This window comes from Dipodomys merriami, unplaced genomic scaffold (assembly GCF_024711535.1).
Source record: "Dipodomys merriami isolate MVZ:Mamm:240054 unplaced genomic scaffold, mDipMer1.0.p SCAF_36, whole genome shotgun sequence".
Lineage (NCBI taxonomy): Eukaryota > Metazoa > Chordata > Mammalia > Rodentia > Heteromyidae > Dipodomys > Dipodomys merriami.
The window spans coordinates 7,525,422-7,540,580 of NW_027205159.1; the positions used below are offsets into that span (position 1 = coordinate 7,525,422).

Below are 15,159 nucleotides of genomic sequence, written 5' to 3' on the forward strand. Positions count from 1 at the left end.
TGTGCCCTAGAGGACAGAGTAATGGCCCTAGGAATAGATGAGCCCACAGGGACTCGTTGGGTGGATGCAGAGGAGTTGGAGGGGGAGAGTGACACTTGAATACATCAGGGCACCATCCCAAATTTATAAGGGTCTGTGTTTACTGGCTGATTGTCTGCAATAATTTAACATGTAATTGTGTGTATACATGCATGTGTGTGCATGTGCGTGCCACAGTACTAGGGCTTGAACACAGTGCCTGGTGCTGTCCATTAGCTCTTCTTTTCTTTCTTTTTATTTTTACTCAAGGCTTTTTGGTAGTTAATTGGAGATAGTCGGATTTTCCTTCTCAAGCTGGCTTCAAACTTATTATCCTCAGATCTCAGCCTTCTAAATAGGATTACAGATATGAGTCACTGGTGCCTACCTCTTAAATGTGCTTTTTAAATAAAAGGTTGGCTATATCTGCTTGGGTTAAAATGCATCTTAGAAGGTAATGTGAGGCCATGGAAACTCCCCCCAGGATGCAAACCTGTCACTGCCCCTCTGCAAAACTTTCGAAGTTGGGTCCACAATACTGTGACATGCCGGTTTAAGAGCACTGTCTCTGAGCATTGCTAGGTTTCCTCAGAGCTGGAGTTGTGGCTCACGTGGTCGAGCGCCTGCCTAGCAAATGTGAGGCCCTGACTTCAAGCTTCAATACCAACAACAACAACAAAATAGTGGCTGAGAAAAATGAATAAAAGTTTCTCTCCTTTGCACTGATAGACATAAGCTAATGCAAATACCCTTGGGAGTCCCTGACAAGATGATATATGCAAGCCTACTGGCCCATATTATCTATCTCACATAATTGGACATGAATAAAGTGAGAACAGGCATTGGCTGCTTCCCACGATGTCTTACTTAGTCCTTATAAATGTGCAGAGCAACTCTGCAAAGACAAATGGAGGTCAGAGTGCCCTGGTACCTTCCCCCCCAGGGCCACTCAGCTAGGTGCTGCAAGGCTGGCTTTCAGATGGAGAGAAATGTGCCCATTTCAGAGTAGACTGTGTCGGTCATAACATTTCACCTTGATCCAACAAAGCCTAGAACAAATCATGAAAAGACCCTCTCCAAGATCACCCCCAAGAAGGCTAATGAGGGCTTTCTGGCTCCAAGTTCCACTCTATAGCTTTCAGGAGCCAGAACTTGCTTGTCCTTAAATAGCGGTATGTGGGAGGATCAGGGCTTGTTTCTCACTGTCTGGAGGAGAGGGACAATGAGAGGAACCCTACCATTTAGTTCTGTGCTTTGCAGCCAGGACACTTTTACCTTGTAACTCCTCTGAGAGCTTCCCGTTAGCTCTCTCCAGTAAAATATTCAAAAACAAATCCGAGTCTCCTGAGTCATGCCTGGAAGATGAGGAACTATTGCTGCTTCTCCCTTAGTAATTTCACTGATTCATTTGTTGAAAGAAATTGAAATTCAGTGTTTATTAGCATCCATCTTCCCCTTGGGATTTGTTTTTTAATCTGTGCAACAAAATTCTGCCTCCAAGTAACTCTATGGGATGGTAAGAATATTAGCTAGAACTAGTGAGGAGACAGACGCTCCTAGTAAGCTCATCCTACCCAGCTCCCTGGCTTCGTGGATTTGGGTGACTTACTTAATATCTTCCCACCCCAGTTGCCTTATTTATGAAGTGTATCTATAGGCAATATGTATTTCATCCATGATGAACACCTGATGAGCTCATTCATGTGGAACCACTCACATGAGCCATGGTCACTTATGCGAACACTGAAGACCTTAGACATTTAGGCATTGAGCAACATCCTTAGTGCTTGGTGAAGGACTATTGATTTTATTCTCATGTACATGTAGTTTGTTTTTGTGTCATAGGACGTTGATAAGTCCTTGACTTGTGTCACAACGTAATTAACTTACAGAGAGTTGGAACAGCCATGAGATTCCATGTTGTGTCCTAGTTAGAGATGCAGTGCGTGAGCTGTAATTAGTGATACTTGCTATAAAAGGCCACCAACTGTCCTCTCTGTTTCCCTACAGGAGACCACAGGCTTCTGCCAACTCTGGTCACATTAGTTGGCCATCTGACAAGGCTGGTCTACCACACAACTTGAAATTTTAATCAAGAGTTTTTAGTTGCTTCGAAGGCATTCTCATGAATCAGTCTCCTTAATCCAAACTCACTATTTTTAAATATTTGCAAATACATACTGTGGGAGAAGATAAACAAAAATTGTCTCTTTCTTTAGACTGACATTGGCGTAATACATCATTTTCTGACCTCTTTCACAGCCTTGTCACAAATACTCTGTTCTCTTTCAGTCTCAGCAGATGAAAATTGGGGGGGTCATATGGGTTAGATTCATTTTGGAACCTTCTAGAGATTTCTTTCATCATTTGGCAGCAGTGTAGTACCTCTAAATCTCTCTGAGGCTTCTACCTCTGTCTCCTATCTACAAGGACTTTGGTGGTTGCATGCAGCCCTCCCGGATAATCTGTGGTCATCTCTTTACTTTGAGGGAAAGTAGTCAGCAACCTTGAATTCACCTTGTCTCTGCAATGTCATGGGCCCAGGTGCTGGGGTTAGAACATGGACATCTGCCTACACATTTACTAGAGCCTTGCATTTCAATGCATTTCTGTAAACTAGTTGATTACATTTCCTCCCCGAAGGCATGATATAATGCAAACGTGAGTCTTTTAGGAGAGAAAATGATATTATTTGAATAATTCTCACAATGTGTCAGGTTGAAAAAGGAAAATCTCAACAGCTGCCTTTACCTCTCTAAATCAGTATGTCCACATAGTATTTTTCTGAAATTTCAAGTCACTGTCCTGGACTTAGAATATTAAAAGACCTTATTTTGCCAATCAGTCTTTACATGTATTTTGAATTGAGTTTTGGAAATCCCTATGCTTTCTCATTGGCCTGATGTTTCTTCTGCAAACTGAGGTAAACAGAGCTTTAAGGTCTGTGACTGTGGTCTTCTTTGTAGCAGGCCAGGGTTTTTAGTCAATAGATGTATAAATGAGGTAGATAAATGTTAACTTTTTAAAAATGTTAACTTTTAATCATCAGTATGCCTTGTATTTGAGTTTTCATTAAGCCAGATGATGAGCCAAAATAACCACTGTCAACATATAACATATAATGGGGCCACAGACAACACGTGGACAGCTCATCTCAGATAGCACTGTGGTAAGCAAAGGCTCTGAAGGAAGTTAATTGAGACCAGGACAGTTGTACTGACACTGGTAAGGAGTTCAAAGAAGGGGGTTTCTAAGAAGATGCTCAATGCCCCAGACCCTTACCTAGTTGGCCCCCTTCAACATTTTGGAAACACCTGTGCCTGTTTGGAGTGTTGTGGGAACACTGACATTTATGCATAATATGAGTAATGGAATTGTTTTTTATGATGTAGAGTCTAAGAATATAGGATCAGTGTTATTTTAGAAGTTTATTTTATTTAGAACTATTAAGCCAGTAAACATTTTATAGCTCTTTTATTCAGTTTCTGAATCTTCTCCCGTTGAAGACTTGCAAAATTAGCCTCACTTGTGAAAATCTTTGAGAGCTGCTGTTTTTCATCATAACTTTTGGGGATTTGCCAAACTCTGTTTTAGAGAAGTCATGTGACATGCAAGATGTAATCAGGTTTTAGAATATTAGAGTTGTTCAGTTTTCTCCCTGGAGGATAGATCAACATGGTGACCTTTATTAGCTATACTCAACAAAGGCAAAAGTTAAAGTTCCTTTAATTACCTTAGCTGGAGAGAGAAATGTGACTTATGCTTTGATATTGATCTCTATACTTCTATTCCTTAGCCTAAATCAGTATACCATCACTGGGTTAAAATTTCAATGGTTAGAATATGTACCATTTCGGACCTATTTTCTGTTTACAAACAGGCTTTTTGATTTTTTACGTTTAAGTCAGTGTGCATAGCTCACATTATTGTGGAACAGTGATTCACCTCCAGTCCCTTTCTGTTCTAGTCCATTCTGCTTTGCATTATAGCAGATCATTCTGGCAATAACCATGTGTTATTGTTGAGCTCCTAAACATCAGTTACCTAAAGGAAGGCTGGGAGGAACCACGTCTGGGCAAGAGAATGGACTTTATCTGGCCTTTGCAACCTTTTTGGCAAAGAGTAGAAAGCTCTGACATTACAGAAATACAGGCTGATTTATTTTGTCTTATCTATGCTTAGCTACTGCTTGGCATCAAAATAATAAACTGAATGGATCCATAGTTCACTTCAGAAAAGGCAGAATACTAATTTCTATTCAGAAAGCTGGGCTACATAAAAAGTTTTGGAAAAACACAGTTTCAAGAAGGTGTTTAGGGATTGGTTGTTCTTAAATGTAAACACCTGGTCTGCAGAAGCTGATTATTTGGGAGAAGCTGTTGAGTAAGGCAGTTGTTGATTGGCTGGTCCTCTGAAACACTCTCACTGGAATGATAGTTGTAATTGGCTATCTGAAGCAGTCTTACTGGAGTGAGGTAGTTTTTGATAGGTTCTCCCTCTATAGCAACCTCACTGGGAACCAGGTAGTTGGTGATTAGTAGATTTCTCTGTTGTGATGTAGTTGATGGGCCTTCTTTTTTTGTTTTTTTCTCCTATTTTTTTTAAGACGATCCCACTGTGCAGCCTACAACTTAGTATTTTCCTTTCTCAGCCTCCCTAACACCAAGATTATAGGTGTGTGAACCACTATACCCAGTTGAAACCATTTTTATTGAAGAGTGGAGGCCATTAATTAATTAGAATAGGGTTAAAACCCATTGTGATGGTCAAGAAACAACCAGACATTTTCTAGGTGTACAGGAGCTAAATTTCTTGGATTGAAGTTAGCCTATCAACATATAGACCACATTATTATACCCCAGTCACCCTATCATCCAGAAGTAGCTCCTGAGCACTGATTTGGGAGCCACAAACCTGGGCTCAAATGGATCCTCATGCCGTTATTACACAGTTTAATCACTGTGATCCTCAGTCTCCTGAAAGATAACACTTCCCTGAAAAGTGAGTGCTCTCAGAATTAAACCAGTTGATGAGAATCATGTGCTCATCATAAGATCTAAGTTTACTTTCTTGTTCCTCTATTGTGCCTTCATTCTTACATGCTCACAGACCCAGAGAAGCATCATGAAGAGGCAGTGAATTGAGTTCTTTTCTTGGTTTTTGTAGTCTAAGGCCTGTCTGAATCACTTGGAAAGTGGGAGAGAAGGGTGGGAAGTTGGTCCCCGGACCTCATTTGTAGAGATTTTAGTATGATTGTTTAGAGGCAGAGCTCAGACAATGGTATTTTCATGTTGTCCAGTGTGCACTGAAATGCGTCTGCATGGCCAGAGCCTTCCTTAACTGCTCTTCAGGCAGAAGAAAATCGTTAGATAAGTTTTGGTTGGCTAGATCTTGATTGGCCTAAGTGATGAATGGTTTTTATTAAAATTTAGAAATTGTGTAATTAAGAAATAAACCTGGTATTTAAATGCAGTTCTCTCTCTGAGCCCCATTTTGGTTACTGCTATTATCTTTGTCCATTATTTAAAATGAAAATCTCCTTTCAAAAGTCCAATCCGGTAGGATGGTAAGATGTGTGAGCTTCATAGTATAGAACTGAATCTAGGTCTGAATGTCGGTAACAGATTGTCTCTACTTTTGAAATGAGCTTTGTGTAAATTCTACCCTCTTGGACATTGTGTACATTATATACAAGGCTTACAAGAAGTTTGTCTTTCCTAAAAGATTTAATCTGTAAAAGTGGATCAATGCGAAGAATATTTATTGTTTGTGTTTTACTGTCTAGTATTTGGGTATTCATGCTTTCGTGAAATCACTGGTATTTTGGCTTCTTCCCTATAAGGTGACCAAAACTCCAAAGGAAAGGGTGGCTTCTCATCATCCCTACTATATGAGTTATGACTCTAGCACTTTTTGTTCTGGGGTGTGTGTGTGTGTGTGTGTGTGTGTGTGTGTGTGTGTGTGTGTGTGTGTGTGTGTGTGTGTGTGTGTGTGTGTGTGTACACGCACACACATGCACATGTGCACACCAGCACTGAGGCTTCAACTCAGGACCTGGGCACTCTGTCCCTTAGCTCTTTTGCTCATGGCTAATGCCCTAACCACTTGAGCCGTACCTCTACTTCCAGATTTTTCGCTGGTTAATTGCAGTTAAGAGACATATAGACTTTCTGCCCAGGTTGACTTTGAACTGTGATTCTCAGCTCTCAGCCTCCAGAGTAGCTAGGATTGCAGGTGAGAGCTACCAGTGCCAAGATGTTCTGATTATTTTTAAGGTAGAGTCTCACTTCTCTTGCTTCTGGTAGTCTGTACCTTGATCCTCCTGTTTATACTTCCCACTGTAGCTGTGACGACAGTGCCACCACACCCAGCTCTCTGTCTGAGCTCTTACTAACTTTCTGCCCAGACTGGACTGGACTGGAATTGTGATTCTCTTGAATTCTGTCTCCCAAATAACAGCAATTACAAGTGTGAACCACTAGCAGCACCTTGCTAAATGTGGGTTGTTTTGTTTTTGCTAAAAGAGTGCTTACCCATGTTATATCTAGGAAGTATGGAGTTGCTGAAATATATTAACTTTTTTGACATATTTATTGCTTACTAATTCCCAAGTTGACTTGGGCCACGTGTTATATACCATGATTACTTAGTAGTTGTTTTAATAAGCTAAGCTAGTAGATCAAAATTATAAACATACATGAAAATATATACAGGGCCATATGCATATAAACATGAACAAATTGAGTATAATATGATATACTTGGGGAAGGATTTCAGTGGTGTAACTTCTCTGAACAACTAATGAGCATCTTAAAATAAATACCAGGAGGAAGGTAAATGAGTGTGGATGAATGCAGGGATTAAACAAGGCACAGATGTGAAAATAAACCCAGGGAATTTGAGGGGATGGATAGGGTTGGGAGATATAGGAGACAATGATGAAAGCGGTGACACTGATGAAGATTCATTGTACTCATAAACTGATTTGTTGAGTTAAAACCCCTGTACAATTACTTAAAGACAATTTTAAAAGTATATTTTTTTTAAAAAACTAAGGCGTTGGCATTGATTTGGTACTCTTTTTAATTTTCTTATTATTTAAGTAGTTGTACAAAGGAGATGCCACTTAACAAAGAAGTTTATGAATACAATATATCTTGATCAATGACACCCCTTTTAACATCCTTAATTCCTATTTCACCAGTGTTTCCAACAATTTCTTTTCTCTGTTTCATGATCCAAACCCAGGAGATGTCATTGTGTTAGTTGCACATTAATTCTAATATGAATTTGTGAGAGTTGTTTGTATGTGTTGTATTTTTAAAACGTATTCTTTTTTTTTTTGGTTGGTCGTGGGGCCTGAACTCTGGGCTTGGGCGCTATCCCTCAGTTCTTTAGTTCTACCACTTAAGCCACAGTGCCACTTCTGGCTTTTTCTGCTTCTGTGGTGCTGAGTAATCGAACTCAGGGCTTCCTGCAAGGCAAGCACTCTACCACCGTGCCACCTTCCCAGCCCAAACATATTCTTAAACTTCAGCATAGACTGAGAAAATGAGTGTGACCCTGTTTGGCTGCAAAGGAGCCATTGTTACTAAATCAAATGAGCACATTCACATATCATTGTCTAGAGTGTGTTGCAAGTTTGTTTGATTTTGGTAGAATACATGGGATTCCTAATACACCAGGAATAGTAACACAAGATTTCTTTTATAAAGTTGCTATTTCTAAGGAAAACACAAATGCTGGTTTAAAGAAGGTCATTTCAAGCGTGAACCTTTCAAGATTCTGCAGAGTTGTAAGCAGAGCTCTGCCATTCTCTAATTGTTCGAGTTGGTCAAAGGATACAGTGGTTAGGTGATTCTCTAATGAGTGTCTCCAAATGTTTTGCTGGCAGAAGGACTCCATGAAAGATGACAGAAGAAGTTATTGTCATAGCCAAGTGGGACTACACGGCCCAGCAGGACCAGGAGCTTGACATCAAGAAGAATGAGCGTCTATGGCTGCTGGATGACTCCAAGACGTGGTGGCGGGTGAGGAATGCAGCCAACAGGACGGGCTATGTGCCATCCAACTATGTGGAGCGCAAGAACAGCCTGAAGAAGGGATCCCTGGTAAAAAACCTCAAGGACACACTAGGTAAGTGCCCACCCAGGGTCTACAGCCAGCCCTCTGCCTGACCTGGAGAGGGAAGCCTTGGTCTCCAGGCAGGATGGATCCTTTTTCCAGTTCTTGGATTTTGTTTTTGTTTTGTGTCTATACTGGGGATTGAATTCAGGGCCAGGGAGCTCTTCATAAGCTTTTTTGTTCAAGGCTGGTGCTCTTCTTGAGCTACACCTCCACTGGCTAACTGGAGACTTTTCTGCTCTGCTTGGCTTTGGACTGAGATCCTCAGATCTCAGCCTCCTGAGCAGCTGTAATTACAGGCGTGCACCACCAATGCTAGGCTTCTTTGTTTTGTTGTTGTTGTAGTTTTAAGATCTATTTAAATGTTGACTTCCTCCTAGTTGTCTTTTCTACAGTCCATGAGAATTAAGAGATCAAGAAACAGAAATATGTTGTTTCTCATTTTCTGGAGATTGTAGAATTTGGGCTCATATATATGCTTTGGATTCCTGCACAAGTGTCAGTCTCCTGTGTCAAAATTCCAGAGGACCCTGAGATAGAAGTACTACCTGAAAGTGTCCCTCTGTGTCCTCCCATCAACTCTTTCACTCTCCCATATAATCTCATTGATTTGGCTTTCATGCACAGAACATTTCCCCCTGAGTTAACAATATTTCATGCCACAGTTCCAGGCACTGTTCATCAGCTGGCAGCTGGAATCAGTGGCATTAGTAGTCATTAGGGCCTGGCATTAGATTATCTCCCATTACCTGTGTTCAGTCATCATGATGTCTTGTTTTCTCCCTTAGTTTTCTTCCTCAGGTCACTGTATACGTGCCTTTTGTGCTCATGAAGTCTCTCTCTCTCTCTCTTTCTCTGTTTATTTATCTCTATCTCCGTTATGTTTTGTTTTTGAGAAAAGAATCTCATGTAACACAGGCGGATCTCAAACTTAGGTTCCTCCTGCTTCTACCATCCTAGCACTAGGATTAAATGCATGCATCACCATGCCTGGTTCAGTATCTCTCTCCTTTAAAACTACCAGCATTCAATTCTGCTGAGTTTTTTTTTCTGATGCTTTTATTTAACCCTCGTGACCACCTTGAAATCCTAACCTCTAAACACCCTACTAGGATTAAGTTTCCACCTTGCTAACACCTCTAAACTGAAAGTTAAATTCCAACACAAGGGACCGTAGGAGGATGTGCTCAAACTACATCTGAAATGTAACACTTGTGCCAGACATGTAGACTGCCATGTCCTGTGACGTGAATGGTGCCCCGCTTTCCTTTGGGTAGTGTGCATTGGGCTCACTTCAGATTGTCTGAGAACATAAGTGAGATGACCCCTTTAAATAAGTGACTGATCTGAGCTGACATTTTAGCAATTATTACCTTCTTATGTGAGTATAAAATTGTATATAGCAGGTACTGCTGGGTTATTACTTCCAGGTTGTGTTAAAGTAAGCCAATGTTATCACCTGTACTTTATTTACATAGGTTTTGCTTTTTATGACTTGAGAGAGATTTTGTCTCATTTATGGGGGAGGGAGAGGAATACATGGAGAAAACTTGAAAAAATTCTATGCCAAATGTGGTGGGTGTTGGAAAATGTACATCTTTCATTTTCTACAACCCTGGGAAGTCTAAACTATCTGTTCAAAATCATTGAAAGCCTTTATTTGTTGGGTGGTATTTTTGTGTTATGATTGCGGTTTCTTCCCCATGATTGGGAAAAAGAAGTGAGATAGTTTTTTGGCAGATACTTTGGGTAGATTACACCAGGTCAGTGTGTATCTTGGATTCTGAGGCTGATTTAGAAATTCCGTGTCCCATTGGCATTCTGATTCTCTTTCCACAGAAGCTTTCCTTAGTCTCCTTCCCCACCCCCTTATATACACATGTCATGAGAAAGGAATACTCTTTTCCTATCCTTTCCACTGGTAAGAAAATGAGGAAAGCATGAATGGATAAACATTAGAATTTCCTGAAAGTAGTCATATTTATCCTTTCCAATTTCAACCTCTTACCCCAAACTACCTTCCTTTTGAGCATATTAAACAATGTTGGCTTGTTTGTCTGCCTTTAAAAAAACCACCAAAAATATAACAAACTATTATCTTCAGGATTCAATTAAAGTATGAAATGCTTCCAAACTGGTAGGAAGTAGAAGAAGGCAAAATGACCCTCTAGATTATGTAGAAATTCCTTGGAATGACTTCTCCTTTCACTTCTTCATTTCCTTAGAATGAGAAAAGACAAAGCCTCAAAGTGAAAGTATGAGCTGGTCTTCTGGCCAGTGGGTTTATTGGCTTTTTCCCTGAGCTGACATCAGTGTGGCAAGTTCACATAGTCCCTTCTCTTAAGTGCACCCACATATTCCACTCTGGGCTGCTACTGTGTCCCTGACAGATGGCCATCCAGCTCTGCAGGAACACGTTTGCATCTAGAGTGGGCCAGTTCCATTTTTGGAGAACACAGATTGTTAGAAAGCACTTCCTTAAATAGAATAAAATTTTTGCATTTCTTCCACTTCCTCTCCTTGGCTCTCATTTTGCCCTCTAGGGCTGTGCTGAGCAAATCTTCTCTTTTGTAGACTGGCAGCTCTCCCGTGGGCTTCAGACTTTGTTCAAGCATGTGTTTCTTTGGAAACATTTGCATGAAGTATGATATTCTGCAAAAATACTTAGAGTGTGTTTCATATAGCCCTTGGAGATGAGTACTTAGGCATCAGAGAAACGGCTCCCATTTTTAGTCTATCTTTTTGTTTGGTTGTATTTATCATGCCCACTTGAAGGCTGGCTATGCATTGGACAGACAGGTTCCTTGTTACCTCAGCTTGAGTTTTGCATGAATTTTGTATTGTACTATTTGAAGCGTTATTGAGGAGCAAGGATAACGCCCCTGATAGGAAACCTCCCTGTGGAGTAGCATCTTTCTCTGTAACCTGACTTCTATGCAGAGCACATAGACAAGAAGGAAGGTGGGAGGGCCCAGTAGCCCCTGCTATCTCCTAGTAGTCTCTTTTGCTAAGAAGATGGGCGCCAAAGTGTTTATAGCTTCCTGTTTAGTTACTGTCACCTGTGTGTCCTTATAATCACAGCATGGTTTTTCAACTGATAGTGGAGACTGCAGAAAAGCTCTCTGCTGTGTGTTATGAGTGAACGCAGCATTGAAACATGTCATTTGTACTTCTGTGTACATCCTCTCGCTTCTAATGTGCACAGTAGGATTTTCCTGGAAATTGCCTTGTTGGGAATAGATTGTTCTGGACTCCTCCACTGGGGTACAGTGTTTGAAAATGTGAGCTTACACCTAACCACAGGTGCCTAGCTGTATGTTTCCCTCCTGTTTTCTTAGACTTCTTTGTGGTGCTAAGGTTGGTAGTGAACTTAACTTTGTCACACACAATAGTTTGTTTAGGCAACTTGAAGAAAGCATTTTTCTTTTCTCTCTCCTTTTTCTTTGCTCTATTTTCTCTCTTCTCTTATGAAAGTATTAACCTTACTGGTGTTTTCTGTTGTTTGTTTTGCTCTGCTTTGGGGAAGTACTGAGATTTGAACCTAGGGCCTCACATTTGTTAGGCAGGCGTTCTACCACTTGAGAGCCATGCCATTTATTCTGAAAGTGTTAATGTTCTTTTCCTTTAATAATTTGTCACTGAATAGAATGATATAAGCTCTTATTCTCTCACGTGGCAGTGGATCTTCTTTCATGTTCTGCATATTACCATGAATAGTCAAGAGAACTTTTCCACAGATAACAAGGAACAATTGTCAGCAATGATTTCAGCCAGCAAAATGCACTTGATAGTTTGAAGGGCTCAGACTTCACAGTTCTGAACTCAGCAGTGAGAGGTTCCAGGCTTCCATCTGGACTTGACCTTGCAAACCTGACTTAAAAACCATGTGGGTGAAGCATTAGAAAAGCACTGTGCTGAAAAGCTTTTGAAACAGAGAATCTGCTCCCCGGGTGGTATTTTTTCAAAGATTTCTTGCAAGTTACTGAGGAACAGTTCTACCTGCCACTCTGATAACAGCTGGAATTCACCAAAGTCCCCCAGAATCAAATTCTCCTTTTAATGGCTCACTTAGGTCCATGAATCCCAAAAGTTTCTTTTATCATTTATTACTATTCCCCTCTAGTGGGCTGTTCTTCACACGTGCCCATTGCTTACCACCTCCTTGGGCATCTCTAGCCATAATTACTTGTCCCTCGGGTTGTTCCTCCGGCACCTGTCCCAGTGTGACCACGTCCCTCAGAACACCCTCCTCGTGATTCCTTCCAGACCTGCACGCCCAGAGAGGCTTCTGATGGTAACTTTCCAGTATCTGTCTAGAAATAGGCTGGACCCTATTTTGATCTATGCTTTTGATAAGGATGTGGGAATGGCTCCTATTGGTGAAATTGACACGGTTCACAGAAGTCTCTCCCCCTACAAGAGATTTACAAACCCAGACTCCAGGAGTGATGGGAGTCCCCTCCTACATACAAACCAGCGGGGACAATGTTGGCTTCCTGAAACTAGTCTTTGTTGAGTGCATCTACCAAGTGCCAATCTTTGTCCTGGAAATCAAATAGATATACAGAGCCTCTGTTCTTGAGAGTTCATTTGTTTTGTTCAGGTTCAGGGTCTTGTGAAGCCTGATTTATCTCAGAATAGGGAGTAGCATCCTCTTGCTGGAACATAAAGTTCACAGTGGAGAGACAGATAATGAGGTTGTAGATCCATGCACAGGAGTTAAACTGCGTGTCTGGATGCTCATGAGCAGTTGAATATTTGAACAGAGGTGTTCTGAGGTCCTCTGCAGAGTTGAGGATAATTAGGGGTAAAAAAAACTGGAAGAGAAGGAGGCAAGCATACACTGTACAGACAGAAGGCCTAGAGGCCTGAAACAGAGAACACACAGGGGAGTGGCAGGTAGAGAGAGAGGAGCCATGAGCGAGAGGGAACATTGGAGAGAGTTGGCATTATCAGGATGTTTACTTCTCTCAATCTAGTAACCATTCCCTCCCCTCTAACTTGTGAGGTAAACAGAATGCTGAATTTTTCTCTATGTGTCCACTCAGGGAGAGCTCCCAGATAAGACCCCAGGGCTCCTTTGCTGCACTGTGGAGGAAGAAAGGAAGGAGCGTAAGCCAAGCAACTAAGGCAGGTCTAGTTTGGCCTGGGAGCCCACTGGATGCAAGCAGGGACTAGATGAATGTGTATAGAAAACCTTGGACCACTTTCAAATGAGTTAAGGACATACATATCTTTATTAAGGAGATTTGAATTTCTCTTATGTCACTCTTTTACTCTTTCCTCAAGTCCAACTTTGGGTTTTGAGTGAACTCCATGAATTCTTTCTTTGTATAAAATATAGACATCTACCTAGTTTCAATAACTGGCATTCTTAACATTTTTAAACATCAAGAAGTTTCAGGGCGCTATGTTCTTGTGAAAGGAAATAAGCCAATGCCTGCCTGTAGAAGCTATGTGCCCCACAGAGCCAAGCATTTTCCTTCCCCAGGGCCTGAATGACAGTTAGTGTCATTTAGGTCTTTCTCATTTTAGAGCACACTTGTGTATCACAAAAGACACTACGTGTGCTTAGTCATACACAGTGATTTATCCTATGTTCAGCCTGTCCTGTAATTTTCTTTGACTTAATGTATAGTCTATAAGAAACCGGAGGCAGTAGCCAGGCTTCAGGACCAAAGTAGAACAAAAGATTGCTTTGACTGGGATCAATAAATGCCTGTAGCAAATCCCTGTAAAATAACCATGAAAAGACCACCTGCTTACACTATATACCACACATTTCCTCTTTCTAAGCAGTGTACCCTACTTGTATTTTTCATCCTAGCTACTCAGGCTGAGATCTGAGGATCATAGTTTGAAGCCAGCCTAGGCAGGAAAGTCTGTCAGATTCCTATCTCTAATTAACTAGCAAAAGGCCAGAACTGAAGCTGTTGCTCAAATTGTAGAGCATTAGCCTTGAACACAAAAGTTCAGGGATAGCACTCATGCCCTGAGATTAAGCCCCATTACCAGTACCCACAAAAAAAATAATAAATACAACCAAAAAGTTAATATTCCAGAACTCAGGAACTCCAGACAATTTGTGCCCATATTAAGAATGTTGATTTGACTTAAATTGGAAGGTATAGTGTGGAAGAATAGTTAAGTGAGATGTGTTTTGTTACAGGGCATAAATGTAAGGAAATATCGATTGATATTAAAGTAGATAACACACTACCACAGGCTTGCCTTGATAGTGTTGCTAATTCCAGATGGGAAAACTTAAGTCCTAGTAATCCTTTGATCTTCCTAGAAATACCCTAGTCACAGATAGGAGGCATGGAGAGGACTTCAGCTCTAAATTCAATACTTTTCTTGTACCAGAGTGACTATCTAGATTTAGTGGTAAACATCTTTGTGCATTTGAAATGGGACACAGCCCCAGAGTCAGCAATATGAAACATTGCAGACATTTCAGCAATACCATGTTCATTCTAGACATGAAAAAGTAGGTCTGCAATAGCAGAATTTGAGTGAGGTACCTGAGGTAGATGGCTACAGTGTAAATTTTGTGAATTTGATGAAGGTTCTTGTTTGTGGAAATAACAGTGTTGGAGGGAATAGTGGTCTTGCGTCAGATGGGTCAGGGAAAATACGTTAATTCTGCTGTTCTTGTGACTTTTTTGTGCAGTCACAGTAAACTTTACAAACCCAGGAGTGGCCTAGAGACTATACTAGGCCAGAAAGTCAGATATCCACCTAGAACATGCTGTGATTAGGCTCTGAGCTCTCTTAAGCATTTACAGTTGCTACAGTGACTTCCAGTTGGTCCACATCCTTCAGACACTAGAGTACATCACTGAGTGTCTGATTCAATTAGACCTGAAATGTAAGGGAAACAGCATGCCCACACGATCAGCTGATTGTTCACAGTAGTTCCTCTAAGAACTGAGAGCTTCATTGGTTTACAGAAAGTTTCACTGCTCTCTTCCTATCTGTAGGGCACAAGTGAGGAAACCCCTGCTGTATTTCCCA

The 15,159-nt window shown here is 41.0% G+C and overlaps 1 protein-coding gene across 5 annotated transcripts in view; it reads left to right on the top strand.

Annotated features, from left to right (window-relative positions):
• The window catches only part of Nck2 (NCK adaptor protein 2), a 153,691-nt gene that overhangs the window by 103,872 nt on the left and 34,660 nt on the right, over positions 1-15,159 (top strand). For 4 of the 5 annotated variants that reach the window (XM_069988626.1, XM_069988624.1, XM_069988627.1 and 1 more), the window contains one exon: positions 7,913-8,154. In XM_069988626.1, coding sequence (XP_069844727.1) covers positions 7,929-8,154 — 226 coding nt within the window. In that variant the 5' untranslated portion in view covers positions 7,913-7,928. The remainder of the gene's footprint in view (positions 1-7,912; positions 8,155-15,159) is intronic. The other variant, XM_069988628.1, reaches the window with a different exon arrangement.